The sequence below is a fragment of the Prunus dulcis genome, chromosome 7 (genome assembly GCF_902201215.1).
Source record: "Prunus dulcis chromosome 7, ALMONDv2, whole genome shotgun sequence".
NCBI lineage: Eukaryota > Viridiplantae > Streptophyta > Magnoliopsida > Rosales > Rosaceae > Prunus > Prunus dulcis.
The window spans coordinates 15,758,875-15,773,365 of record NC_047656.1 but is presented as its reverse complement, the minus strand read 5'-3'; the positions used below and the strand labels follow the sequence as shown (position 1 = coordinate 15,773,365).

The following is a 14,491-nucleotide window of genomic DNA, read 5'->3' as shown; positions in this document are numbered from 1 at the left end:
GCACGTGTAAATGAATCCCTATTTTTATGTTGATCATATGTACATTGATATTGTCATGCCCCATTGATTGGCAGGCAGAGCCGGTTACAAGAAATCTGGCACTACGGACAATCTTTGTAGGTTGCAAAAAAGGAAGTGGCGAACGATTGTGAGCTTCATCATACATACAATAAGGATTGAGCATACAAGAAGTTACAAACTTCCATTTTCAACCATTACAGAAGATAGTATTTACATGTTTTTACAGTACGATTTATTCTGTACAAGTCGATCTACATAACTGTGCAATTGTCATCACTCCCTGGCATTCTCACATTTGCTAACAGCATGAGCCGCTTTCACCGACAGTAAAAGTCCCACCTGTGTCCCCATGAAATGCCATCATCCAACTGGGCCAAACAAAAATCAAAACAATGAAGCAAGAGATACATTTATACCCCAAAAAGAAATTAAAAATAAAAATATAACCAGCCTTGTTGAAGATCATCTCATAGATGGAATATAACAATGCAGTCGTTTTCCAATGTGTAAGGGAACATGATATTACTAAGAATACCTGTAGAAGCAACAAAATCATGACTGGAAAAGAGTCACAGTTGCAATGTAACCATTCTTCATCACCTGTTGATTATCAACATGATATTTATTACCAATCATAAGCACAACCATAACAGGCGCACTAACTGGAAAAAAAACCGACTTGTGCAAATAATTGTTGCACTACGAAGAACTTCAAGTTGGCATATAAATTACAACTTTGTTTTCCGTATTACTGGGAAAAGGGGAATTGATTGAATCAAACATTCATCAACTCACCTCAAATGCCACATTTTGATAACCATATACAAAAGTAGATCCAAATGGATTGCTTGTAGAACCTTGTGTCTGGATGGCAGCTCGGCCACAGTCCCCGAGGATTTCCTACAAAGAGCATTCTTTTGTTACTAACATAACCCCAATCATGATCAATATACACTGAAAGGAATACACTGATGAAAGATGCCATCAAGGATACAATTAGGTTACCATGAGAAAGCTGTTACTATTGGAAAACAATGCAACAACTGTAACAGTCTGAAAAGGACTAGCCAATAGAACATTTACCTTCACTTGCTCCCACTTCGTGCTTGGTGTAATCCTGTGTTTGCAGTTATTTACCTCCTGAAAAGACCCCCTTACTGCGAGGATGAAAAAAAAAACATGCCATCAGTTTCAGTCCATAGATCCAACTGGAAACTTCAGAATCAGAAAAGGACTTACAGTCAGAAGCAAAGATGACAAAATTGCACTTTATGTATGAGTTGAAATCTGCATGACCAGGATAGTTTGTATGCAAAACAAACTTCTTGATTTTATGAGTCTGGAGACAAACAAAAGAGAAAAGTGATCTGCAAATGTCCGAGCACAAACATTATCATGCAAAACATCATCAATGTACATTCACAGCCAGAAGAATAAATGATACCTGCCCATCAAATAAAATGTCCAAACCACGGGTAAAGTAATTGTAGAAGTAATCGCCACACAGCGTTGTCCGTGGACGAGAGTCCAATCCAGAATGAATAACCATTTGGTCTACCTACACAGCAAACAGAATCAACAGTCACCAATATGACACATGCATTTAGAAAACATGCTTAGACGTAACACCAGCAATACCTGCTTTTGATGTATCCCACAAGGGCGACCCAATTCAGTCCAAACATCCTGTAAAAAAACAGGAAACTGTTACGCAGGACAAACAACAAAACAATGGCAGAATTTCCCAGCCAAAAAGAAAGACAAACTATAGCTTAACAGCAGGAGATCAAGAACTTGCCTGAGGCGATGCACCAAAAGGAATATTCTGACCACCAACATTAAAGTATAATTCTTCCCCTAGCTGGATAAAATAAAATTTGAATTGAATAACATCCAAGAACTACAGTCACCAGTTTCAAACAAGTACACTGAAATAATTTGCACGCGTAACATTGGGGCCCAATGGTAAACCACTCATGAAGGAAGCTACAAAGCAAAAGCCTTTGATCCTCTGAATCATGGTTTATAATCTCCATGATGCCCATCCTTCATGCTGGACAGTTGATGTAATAGGAGAAAACAAACCAGGGTTTAATGGAAATCATGCAGAGAAGATGGAGAAAGAAGTCAAACCTTAACATGCACCTCTTCCATATAGAGGCTGCCAATTGGTAATGGAGGAGCAGAAGCCTTATCCATCAAGGAACCCACACCAACTTTTTTATCAGTAGAACTGTCATAAATGGAGACACGGCACGTAACTGGTGTGGTTCCATCTGGAAACTCTAATGGTAATTCCGCTTTCATAATCAAAAGCAATAAAAATCAAGTTGTTAGAACTAGCAAAATCTGTAAAGCAAGAAACTATTGAGTAAAAAATGTCAGTACTATACCTTCTCCATCATGGCAGCAATCTGTATACTGGTTAGGAATTGGAAAAGCAAAGGAAAGTCCCTGACACAGCCATGGTTGGTAGAAACACAAAACAGATTCCATCTTGTAAGATGAGTGAATAAGGAGATAAAATAAAGAAATATGAAGATTAAGTAATTACATACTGGGTACAATAGAGTGTAGACACCTCTATCCTTGTCATAAATTCCAGGAAAGGTTGGCCCAAACAGTGCATATACAGCTACAAAAGTAGCTAGAGTAGATGGTCCCCTGAAAGCAGAAATGAAGTTCAATAATATACCTGATGGGATATAATAGAAAGCCTGAAGTAAAGTAACCCACCCAATCAAGGAAGTGGCATAGCGCATTTGAAGTCGTTTTATATCAAAAATCTCAACAAGACGCAGCCTCTGCAATAGAATTTCGAGTTAGCCAACCCTATCATAACATAAGACAGTTGAAGATATTATAATCCACAAAAACAATCCAAAAATACTGCCAATCCACGTACAAATTTGCCTGGCATATTACAAGAGAGAGCCCAGATACAACAATTAAAAGCATAACAATATCAAACTCTAAAGAGAAAATTAGCTGACTATCGTATAGTTCTTCTGAATTTCAAAAAGTCTTCAAGATTCTCTGTTTTTGATTATTAAATAAATCACTTGATGAAAGCAGATTATCTTTCCATTCATTTCAAAACGTCCATGATCCCTCTAATGCTTCATGGACTAGCCATGACATTCCACTCTTACATCCTACAAGATATTTTTTCTTATGTACCACTTAAGGTAACTTTCAACACACGGTATTAGCCACAACAACTAATATAACATAATTGGGTAGAGAAATCATGGATTTGCTATCAATATTTCCAATTTTAAATTGATGATACACGAGCAGATACCATAAGACTCGGCCACATGGCCATTAGTTAATAGCTCCATCATCCTAGTGGTCATATACTTATTCAACATCAGAGTAAACAAAGCATTACTAATATGTGTGAAAATGAATTTTCGATGAGCAAAAAAACAATGCACATGCAGGGAAGATAACAAATTAAATGTAAGTAAGGAAGAACACCTGTGACCAAGGATCAAACCGAAGATGAAAACCATGATCTGGAAAGCTGATAACAATATCCAACTTAAGAGGCTCCTGCATGGGAGAAGAATGGTAATAAGTGGTTGTTGGTATTTCAACACATACACCTTATGAATCATGGTGCTATTTGTCTGTTACGTAAATTTTGTGCATAAAGGTATCGTAGAGGAATAAAGCAAATCACAGCAGACGTAAAAGACAACAAAAAAATATTCTAAAAATGTGTGTCTACATTCAATTACACACGAAATAATGATATATAACTCGGTACAATGATCCAAACCTCATCATAATACTTCACGTGGACGACGTCATAAATGTTAGGCTGCTGCTCTATCTGAGCAAATGCTTCGCATATCGGCATTCCTGAAACAAACATTTTGAAGTAATTCCAAAAAATAAGCTGAGCTTGTAACACCAACGAATTTATATAAAAACAAAAACATACCAACGCAGATGTTCATACCAAATCTTTATAACATTAACTATTTGATTCTTAAAAACGCAATAAAACACATACTAAGTCTAGCAGAGTAACGTTGAAACCAAGGAAAGCATCTCAAATTCAACCTAAACTAAACCTAGCCAGATGTTAAATGCCTGATAAAACTCTCAAATATGGTAAAATGTAAATTGTCACATAAATGAAATAATCGCATGAACTAAGCCAAGCTAATTTACAAAACCGATCAGTTCCTTATAACAGTTCTAAGTTTCTAACCTTTTTCTCGGGATGAAATGAAATTGCACTAATTTGATTCGAATTTCAATTCCACAAAAAATACTCTTAACCCTAGGCTAAAAACTGAACAATTGTGAACATATTCGATGATTAAGATGGCAAATACATAAATTAATAGCAAATCACCGATAGAGAAGGGTCCGATTCCAAGGCCGGGGCGGAGATCGAGCACGATGGCGCCCATGGCCGTGCCCTCGCAGCGTCGTCGAGGTCTCTGCAACATACTGGTCCTAGCAAATGGGTTTTGGTTGGGGGGATGGTGACGAAGAAGATTGACTCCGTTACTTTCGCGAAAGGAACGCACAGGTGTTGAATGCTTAAATACGCCAAACCAAACGCTTCGCGGTGAATGCTTTGCCTCGCTGCACACGAAACATCAACTGTATTGAGTGATGGGCACCCAACAAAATTGGGCCCGGCATCCGTGTTTGGTTTTTCTTTTTTCTATTTTTGTGTATGCGCAATATTTGGTGTGTTTTTCCTTTTTCAGTTTTGTTAATTTGCCCCTCTTTCAACCGCGCAACATTAAAAGGAGGAATATCAATAAAAAAAATAGTTAGTTCATACATTTTTCTTTTAGGTAAAACTTAGGGGTGGACATCTTAAACCGAAATATCGAAATCGTATCCTAACCGCACCGTATCATACCGATTTTATACCGTTTCATTAGTTATGGGGGGATATTCGGTACCATACCGTATCGTACCAATATAGTATGGTATGGTAGCGATATCAAGATTTTGGTACCGGTCAATATCGTACCGTACTGAATAGTATAATTTTATATTTTTGTCATTTATGTTTAGATTGTGTTTGTATTTTTGTAAGCCATAAGGCATAATTTTAACTATTTTGGTTTGTAAGTCATAAGGCATAAGTTTTAACCATTTGAATTTGATGAATCTGTTGATGGATAAATATTGATTTGGTTGATTTGGATATTGAATATGTTGAATCTTTGAATTTGTAGCTTAGGCATCACTTATTTTGGTGTTGAATATTGAATTGGTCCATTTTTTAGTTGTATCATTTTGGTACCGAAATGGTACCGATACCGATTTGGCACGGTAAGGTACGGTACGAATTTTTGGCAAATCATAATCTCATACCGTACCATACCGATTTAAATTTTCGATATCGGTAGCGGTACAAGCTCAATACCGTACCATACCGTACCGTGCCCATCCCTAATAAAAACTAGTGATTAAAAATACAATGTAAAATAAGTTGCATTTTGATTTTTTCGTTTTTAGGTTCGGAAACGTTTTCAATGGGGGTTGTCTAACCAATCAATTGGGATAGGACATACAAAAGTATACATGATAGAGTTGTTAAATTTTTATACACACATAAAAAATCCATCAATTGACATGACGGACACAACTTTAAAACTGAAGTGAGATGCCATTTTAATTTATGAGGAGGGGCACTCGAACTTAAGCACGAGAAGGTAAGCTCACTGTTATAACCAACTGGTCTAACCCATATTTACAACTATAATGGAATTTCAGATAATATTGTATAAACAAAAAAAGGTGAAAACCTATCTATTAGTCTTTGTGGTCTCAAGTTTTGACTCATAGTTAGAGATTTGTAGTTTGAATTTGTGTTTCATGTATAAGTTTTGAGGTTTTTGCCCACTTTTGGAGTTCGAGGTCCCTAGCAGGGACGGATTCAAGATTTCAAAATGGTGTGGGTTAAATTTACCTTATATACAAACCTATAGAAAATTCAACAGTGCGATTGAATTTCATTGATAACAAAAAAATACACGGGGGACATAATGAGTCTTACCCCTCAAAATGCATCTAATGCAAAAAAACAAATACAAATAACACTTATATAATGTAAGAACCCAAAACAAAATATCTAGAAAAGAAAGGAAATATCTAAAAAGTAAAGAAAATATCTTTTAGCAAAAAGACGATTTTGCCCTCGAATATTTTAATAGGGAAAAATTTGACTTTTTGACCGGAAAAGAATTTGGGAATTCCGTTTACGCCGTTGCATAGAGCACGGCGAAACGAGTCCGTAGACACGGAGTAGACCCAAATCGGAGTTTTAACGAAGAAATTACGATCAAAACATCGCGAGGGGCAAAATCGTAATTTGGACAAAGTCAGATTTTTATCCCTGTTTCTCTCTCTCTCCCCGCGTCATTCTCTCTCCTCTCTCCCGATTGCACAGCCGATTCGACCCCCTCCCCTTCCAGCCGACCTAGCCGCCACCACACCGCGACTCGATCTCCGGCACCGGTCCCGTCCGAACCGCAGCTCACCCGCCGTCATTTCCCGACCAGCCCCAGCCCTGCGCACGTCGGATCCTGGCCGGAATCGCCCATTTTTGCCGTCGGTCGAGTTCGAATTTCCAGTCCTTCGATCTCCTCCGTTTCTCAACCAAATTAGTCGAGTGAAGTATGGATTTTCATCTATTTCTCGTGCTCTATCTGCTGGTTAACTGGGTTTAGATCAATTCAATCTCTAGGTTGTTCGATTTACAATTTGAAATTCGGCCGAACTTTGGCCGCCGTGATCGGGTATTTCCGGCCACTTTTTGGGGGTGGTCCAAGAACAAAAGTGACTCCAAATAGGGTGCTTTACCTAGGGTAGGAGTTTGGAGTCTCGGTTCCACGATTTTTCGGCACACCCGAATCGCTTTGGACACCCGACCTGCCCCGCGCGTGTGGCAGCGCGTGGGCCAGGGTGGTGGCATGGCTCTGGCCAGTTTTCAGGTCCTCATGTCGTCACGAGCGCGTGGGATTTTGCGGATCTCAATTCGGAGTCCGTTTGAGCCCCGAACGGATTTTCCATATCGCGCGATCCGTGGGTGCAGTGTCGTTTAACCGTTTGATCGCGTTGAATTTTGGATATGTCGGTCTACGTGATTTTAGGATCGCGTAGGATTCGACGGATCGAGAATCGGAGTCCCGGATACTCCGGAATCGCGAACCCTGGGGCTAGGGTTAGGGTTTTAAGCGATAACGCGATTGTGGCCGATCCGACCGTCCGATTCGGATCAAATTCGCAGAACTTGGTTCCCGTTGTATGAGAAACCTTCCGGGAAGCTCAGGTTGGCCATCGGACACCGTGGACCCTACAGGTCCCGGGTCGGCCGATCTGACGGTTTCTCGCTTAACAGAGTATCGGACCTTCCAAAATCGGTCCCAGTGTCAAAAAGGGCTAACGTGGGCATAGGAGTAACTTGAGATGAAATGCACGTATTTCTAGGAGCCGGGGGCAGGGTATTTAATTTAATTTTATTTATCCAGCAGTTGTTTAATTGATTATTCTTGATTAAGCAGGCGCCAGGAGTCCGGCTAATCAGCAGGAGGGACCCTCAAGAGGTCCAGCTAGCTCGGACCATCAGTGAGTGGACTTTCTTTCTCAAAAAGATTTTATAATTATATTTTATATTTGATCTTGAATAAGTGATTTCAGCATAAATTTTATGATGCAAATACCCTTATTTTATAAAATTAGACTAGCAGCAGATTTGTAATTTTGAGGCCAAATTAGTGGTTTAGTTCAGATTTACCAGAGTTCAGAGTAGATCAGTTTTTATCAGAAACAGTTATTTTAGACCACCATGTACCCGCCCTACATTTGGTGATTACCCAGAGTTGGACCGATGTCGACGGACATTCGGTCTGATTTCAGTTAGTCAGTGCACTTGACTTGCCTCACGAGTTCCGGGGACGCTCGGACAGTGAGTGCCAAGATTTGCGGCTCGGCAGACTTGGTGTCCCGAGACCTGTCAGGATTGCGGCTCGGCTGACTCTGTGTCCCCGAGACCTGCCAGGATAGTGGATCAGGCTGATTACGGTCCCCTGCATCCTGCCTGAGCGACTTGAGTGACTTGGTGTCACCGAGGACCTGCCGGCGGATCAGGCTGATCATAGTCCCCTGATTTCGCCAGTTTTCGGCTCGGGTAGCCTGTGTGACGCCCGAGACCTGCCAGGGAATTGACGGCTATCAGGGGTACAGTTAGGTGGCAGTTTTAAAGGATTTTAAAGTTTTTAATGCAGTTATGGTTTACTCATTTTTATTAGTAAGTTCACTTGAGTTATACTAATATATCTTTGTTTAGTATATGATTATAATCATGTTAACTATATTTCTTTGAATATGTCAAGTTGATTATGATCAGATTTTAGTTCTATATCCCTATGTTTTTCAAACGGGGGTTAGTATATTCTCAAATGATTTTCACGAACATTATTTTTGTCCACTCACACTTTTAAATTTGTTTTTCGCCCCCAGGCCGTAGAAGAACGAGGGAAACCACCCGGGCCGTTTTCCTAGCTTCCGACCCACCACCAAAGTGTAGGAACTCGTTGTAACTTAATGTAAATTCTGTAAATTTGTTTAGAAATTGCTCTGATATCTTGTTGAACATAAGGAACTAAGGTTGGAAACTGTTTGTTGAATTAGTCTGGCTGTTGGTAGGATTTCTGAGATTGTTTGGCAGGTGGAAGACTTTGGGTATGGTCAAAATACAGGGGAGGCTCTGCCGAATTTTCGGCAGAAGTCGGAAGGAAATTAATTAAGGAAAAGGGTAAAAAGGTCATTTGTGTCCGACAATTGCCAGGTGTCGGACACGCACAGGAGTCGGCTCGGTTTTCAAAGCGAAAATTGGGTCGGGTCCTGTCATATAAAATATAACCTATTGAATAATATATAGAAGATGTAAACATACATACTAAAACTCCCCAATTGATAATTTATAAGTCTCAATTGTAAATCCATAATTGATACTTTATGAACTCTAAATCTCCAAAATTTCAACATCAACAAATTTAGAGAAGAAAATTAAAGAAGATGAAGAATTGAAGATTACGTCCTTTAATTAAGTCTTCAAGAATGATAGGGGTGATGGCTTTGGTGTGCATTACCACGTCCTGCGTGACAGGGAGGGATGAATTTTATTTTATTTTTCCGAACAATAGGGCTTGGGTAATTAAGCAAAAAGAGAATGAATGTTTTTTTGCATAAGTGGTCTCGTGTGAGGTTAGTATGTATTTTTTAGGGCTAACGACAAAAGACACCCAGCAGGTTTGGGGTGGTTCTCAATATGGACCATAGGGTATCAATTTTATCAATTTACACCCTTATGTTTGCAACATCGTCCAATTTCATCTTTCTGTTAAGTTGACTGTGTGGTCAATCGTTAAATGTTGACGTGTCTACTATGAGACCCTAACCAAATTTTTTATACATAAAATAATAAAATAACATAAATTTAAAAAAAAAATAAACTTAAAAAACTCAGCCCATCTAGGTCCATATTGTCATCCACACCCTCAGCTTCCTCTAAGAGCATTTCCACCAGTTAGCCCCTTGCCATGGCAAGATAAGCCCTAGGGCAGCTACTATTCACATGAATAGTGACTGTCCTAGCCCTCTCCAGCAAAGTGTGTTTCCAGCAGTTTAGGCTTGCCATGGCAAATACTATTCATTTTTTTTGTTTTTTTTCACAACTTTGTTTACTTAAACAATTAATTTGGATAACATTTTCGGATAAGATTTTTGGGTTCCTACGTGTCAATACTATTCATATCCGATAAGATTTTCGGTTTCAAATTTCAAGATAAATTTCAAATTTCAGATAAATTTCAAAATTCAAATTTCAGATAAATTCAAAATGTCAAATTTCAGGTACATTTCGAAATTCAAATTTCAGATACATTTCAAATTTCAAATTTCATTTGAATTTCAAATTTCAGATAAGATTTTCACCCTCTAAGATTGCGCCCGTGTCATATCTATATGTGTACATTTTTCTATAAAACCAGAGGTTCAGCTCATACCTTCCACACCAGTTCTTCTCTACATTTTCATTTTTCATATTTTAGATTTCATTCTCCATTCTCAATGGCAGACATGCAAAAGGTTTTGGAGAGGCAAGAGCGAGAAACTAGAGAAAAAATGCGTAGACGAGCTGCAAGCAAAAGGGCGCAGAGAGAACTAGATGAGCAACTTGGCATAGCAGTTGCTTTGCTGGAGGAAGAAAACCAGGGTCGCCGTGGTTCACGAGAAGGCCGTCGCCCAAATGCGGACAGACATAGACATTCTCGGGGTAAGAATCTTATGGAAGATTATTTTATCCCACAATATCTGTACTCTGATGTTCATTTTCGAGGGAGATATAGAATGCAACCCAATTTGTTCAATAAAGTCATGCATGATATTTGCAATTATGATGAATATTTTGTTCAAAAGAGAAATTGTGCTGGAAATTTGGGACTTCTTCTAGAGCAGAAGTTCACAGCTGTGATACGAATGTTGGCGTATGGGTCATCTGCTGATTAGATGGATAAGAATGCTCGGATGGGGAAGTCCACTGTTTTGGAGAGCTTGGTGCGATTTTGTGATGCAGTGGAAACTCTGTACACCAGAGACTACCTACGCAGACCTACGCCCAGGGCCCTGCAACGGCTTCTCCAAAAAGCTGAGTCTCGAGGATTTCCTGGCATGATTGGTAGCATTGACTGCATGCACTGGCAGTGGAAAAATTGTCCAACTGCTTGACAAGGGGATTACGGAAATAGAAAAGGGCAGAAAAGTATCATCTTGGAAGCAGTTGCTGGTTTTGATACATGGGTGTGGCACGCCTTCTTCGGAGTTGCCGGATCTCAAAACGATTTGAATGTCCTAGGTCAATCCCCGGTGTTCAATGATGTTTTGAGAGGTGAAGCTCCAAATATCATATATGAAATTAACAATACCGTCTACGAGAACGGGTATTATCTAGCTGATGGCATCTATCCGAGGTGGACAACATTTGTGAAAACAATTCCACATCCTCGATCCCATAAGCAAAATTTTTTTGCTCGCTATCAAGAGGGGTACATAAAAGATGTTGAGAGGTGCTTTGGTATCCTTCAAGGCCGGTGGGCTATTATCAGGGGCGCGGCACGTCTATTTGACGAGGAGGGGCTTAGGAGTATAATGATGACTTGTATCATCCTCCATAACATGATTGTGGAAGATGAATATGATTACGATGTTGATGAAGTGTATGAACCAAATCCCATGGACACGGCCCTAACACGAATTTATGAAAAACCAGTGGGGCCAAATGGAGAACCAATGCAGCATGAACCGTTGGTTAGAGACGGTAGTTTCATGCCCCGTATGATTGATCGCTACACGGAGATGCAATCGTCGTATATTCATGAACACCGTCAAGTTGACTTGATGGAGCATTTATGGGCGGTGAAAGGCAATGAAGGTGAATGAAGTGAAGTGAAGAAGTTTTTTTTAATTTATTATGTTTATGTTGTATTTTTAGTTATGCTTTGTTTTTTTTATACTTTATAGTTGTAGGTGGGGTTGAAGCCGAGGATGTGTTGGGTCAGGTCAATTTGTAGACTCAAAGATCGTTGATCATCAGCCACCGTCAAGGCAGCATCGTGTTTTCGATATTGGGCTCAGCAGGCTTGGCGGGGAGGAGCCGAGACGGTGAAGCGTATAGTGACGATGTTGTTGAACTAGGGTTTTGGTTTTGCTGCTCTGGCTCGTTCAATTCTTCATCGTTTTGATCAGAGTAGGCTTGGAGAAGATCTGGAATAACCCTAAACCCCAAATTTGGTCCTTGTATTGAAAAATTGAGACTTTAGTCATGAATTCGAAAGGCAAGCACCAAAAATAACAAATCACTAGTTTCTGGGTTCAAAATTAAAAGAAAGAACAATGAGATTGGGATCTTAAAGCTACTCACCGAATTTAAATCTCTTGCTTGACACGGGTTTATTGTTCAGACTTTCAATATTTATGGGTTTTCCAGGGTTTTTGTTTATGATCGAAGAGGGAGAAAGGGAAATTATCGACTTCATATAGGAGAAGTTTAATTTTATTTTTTTTTTAAATTATGTTATTTTATCATTCTATATATATATATATATATATAATTTGGTTAGTAAGGAGGTCCCATAATAGACACGTCAGCATTTAACGATTGATACCCTAGGGATATTGAGAACCACCCTAAATCTGCAGGGTGTCATTCGTCGTTAGCCCTATTTTTTATTAATCGGATGTGGTGTAGTGGAGGTTTGTGAATGAGATTTTATTTAGAGAGATTCACTATTATACCCAATATAGGGGCCCGGATTATAAAAATACCCCATATGAAATGGACTTTAGAAACACACATAAAGTCCATTTACAACATAAAAAGAGGCTTTTAACTTCTTATAAATTACAAAACTGCCATTAATTTCTTAAAACAAGCACAACCCCAAAATCTCATAAAAATACCTAAAACACTCAATACGGCATCAAAGTAATTTAATAATCAAATTAAATTCAATAAGGCCAGCTGTCATTTTTTGGATTTTTTTTGGGTTTGTTTATATAAATTCAATAGTGTAGAGTTTATTTATAATAGTAGTGCTAAGAATAGGTATATCACTAAATATCTCTTTTATTTATGTGTGGTTAGTTTGTTAACTTATTGGTCAGACATGTGGGGTAGGGTTGTTAATGGAATTTTAATTGGCTGGGATGAGGATGTCAAGTGGGATGGGCGGTATTATTTTAGTCTACAAAAAATAAACTCACCTAGGCCACAGTCCAGGTTAGCCTGGATGTAGGATCGTGCCAAGTCCCTAGAACCGAGTTCAAGTGTCGAAATATGGAGTCTACATTTTGGGTTTATGTTCATGTTATTACGTGGTGGAAACTGAAGTTTGCAAGAGCATGGTGTAATTGTGTGGACCAAAAATTCCAACTAACAAATAAATTTGCATTTCTGACAAAAATAAAAATAAAAAACTAACAAATTTACATAAGAAATGCGCATAAAATATTAGTGGTTAAAAGTTTATGGCGGAGAATTTGGTGTTAAATATATAGCATGATTACTAATCCGTAATTGGATTATAAGGAATTGAATTAAGAAGAATTAGATTCCGGATTCCTATTGAAATTGTTTACTAAACCATATAGATTGAGGAGAGTTAGATTCCGGATTCCTATTAAAGTTGTTTACTAAATCATATGGAATCGAATTGGGGTAGGAATAGTGTTAATTACTTAATGGGACCCCTTACTTAATATTCTCATTGTTGGGTTAAAGTAGATGTCAAATTTGAAATTTTTAAAATTGTGTGGGGAGATAATGGTTAAATTTCTAATAGGTTAGTTCTTAAGGAATTAGAATACCACCTCCCACTTAAGAATTGAATTCCTTCAAAATTAGAAATTTAATTCCTAATTTTGTGTGAGCCCCATTTATTTTTTTAATTTCAATTCATAATTAGTAAATAGAGTAACTTTTTTATAAAACAAGCAGCCAATGTACATGAAAATATGTGTCCAGCATTTTAGTGCTTGGCAGTTCACGGTCACTTGGTTCGACTCCATTGAAAATTGAAATGCATAATCTATTTGTTTGCTGACCCGGAAAAAAAAAAAAAAAAAACCACCTAACCGTTTGACCTTTTTCAACAAATCAGCTCCTCAATATCAAGAACAAATGAAATTGTATTCATGTTACAAGCAGATGAATAAATTTACTTTATTATGACTAAGTGCTATCAAATGTCATGTTAAACATAATATCTATAAAAATCATTATTAATTATAAACGTGCCTTACTTCTTATTCATTCTTATTTTTACTGGTATTTTTTTATTATTAATGAGTCTTGGAATCTTCAAACTTAAAATAGCTTTTAAATTAGAAAAAGCAAAAAAGAAAAGGAGTATAAGCGATTAGGGGAGGGAAATTTACATAAATATTTGTTGGGTGCCGAGGGTTTCTAACCTTTACCCACATAGGTGGAGGTGAAAGAGTTCAACCAACTGAGCTTTATCTCATTAAAAACGAGGGTCCTTAAAAAGTAAGAGGAAGGGCATTGTTGCTCAACAACCTCTGAACACCCCGAAGAGCGTCCTTCCACCTTCAACTCACCGATAAATTCCATAGGCAAATAAAAAATAGCTCCTAATTCAAACTCGGAAAGAGTTGACCTACAAAGCCTAGCAAGCATTATCTTTTAAAAGATATATACCGTCGCTTTTTTTAGGAAATTAATTTATCAACATTAAGAAATATAAAATATGAAAATTTCCATTATTTAAGAAAGTTCTTTTCGAATTTATTATAATTGTACTTATGCTCATTTAGTTGCAACCATAAATCCACGAGAAAAATTGCATCAACTAATTTCATTAAATATCTAAACTTTGATTGATAAATTTATAGCAAAGCTCTAACGGTC

The 14,491-nt window shown here is 38.1% G+C and overlaps 1 protein-coding gene across 2 annotated transcripts; it reads right to left on the bottom strand.

Moving 5' to 3' along the window:
- Positions 1-7: 7 nt before the first annotated feature.
- On the bottom strand, positions 8-4,705 carry LOC117633724 (UPF0183 protein At3g51130). Of its 2 annotated transcripts, XM_034367450.1 has the most exons (15): positions 4,394-4,705; positions 3,809-3,891; positions 3,505-3,579; positions 2,758-2,825; positions 2,580-2,685; positions 2,415-2,475; positions 2,155-2,321; positions 1,820-1,882; positions 1,660-1,707; positions 1,466-1,579; positions 1,261-1,360; positions 1,105-1,178; positions 817-921; positions 557-621; positions 8-389 (listed from the first exon to the last, which is right to left on the bottom strand). In XM_034367450.1, the coding sequence occupies exons 1-14, from the start codon at positions 4,488-4,490 to the stop codon at positions 574-576; spliced, it is 1,209 nt and encodes a 402-aa protein (XP_034223341.1). In that variant the 5' UTR covers positions 4,491-4,705; the 3' UTR covers positions 8-389; positions 557-573. The 2 variants fall into 2 exon arrangements, with proteins under 2 accessions (XP_034223341.1, XP_034223342.1); XM_034367451.1 differs by lacking the exon at positions 1,820-1,882 and having other exon boundaries at positions 4,394-4,616.
- Between the last annotated feature and the right edge of the window lie 9,786 nt (positions 4,706-14,491).

Excerpts from the sequence above, each read along its gene's own strand:
- LOC117633724 (XM_034367450.1), bottom strand. The coding sequence starts at position 4,490 with ATGTTGCAGAGACCTCGACGACGCTGCGAGGGCACGGCCATGGGCGCC. Across the intron at positions 1,708-1,819 it reads CTTTTGGTGCATCGCCTCAG|GATGTTTGGACTGAATTGGG; the intron begins GCAAGTTCTTGA and ends GTTTTTTTACAG. Across the intron at positions 622-816 it reads ATCAAAATGTGGCATTTGAG|GTGATGAAGAATGGTTACAT; the intron begins GTGAGTTGATGA and ends GATAATCAACAG.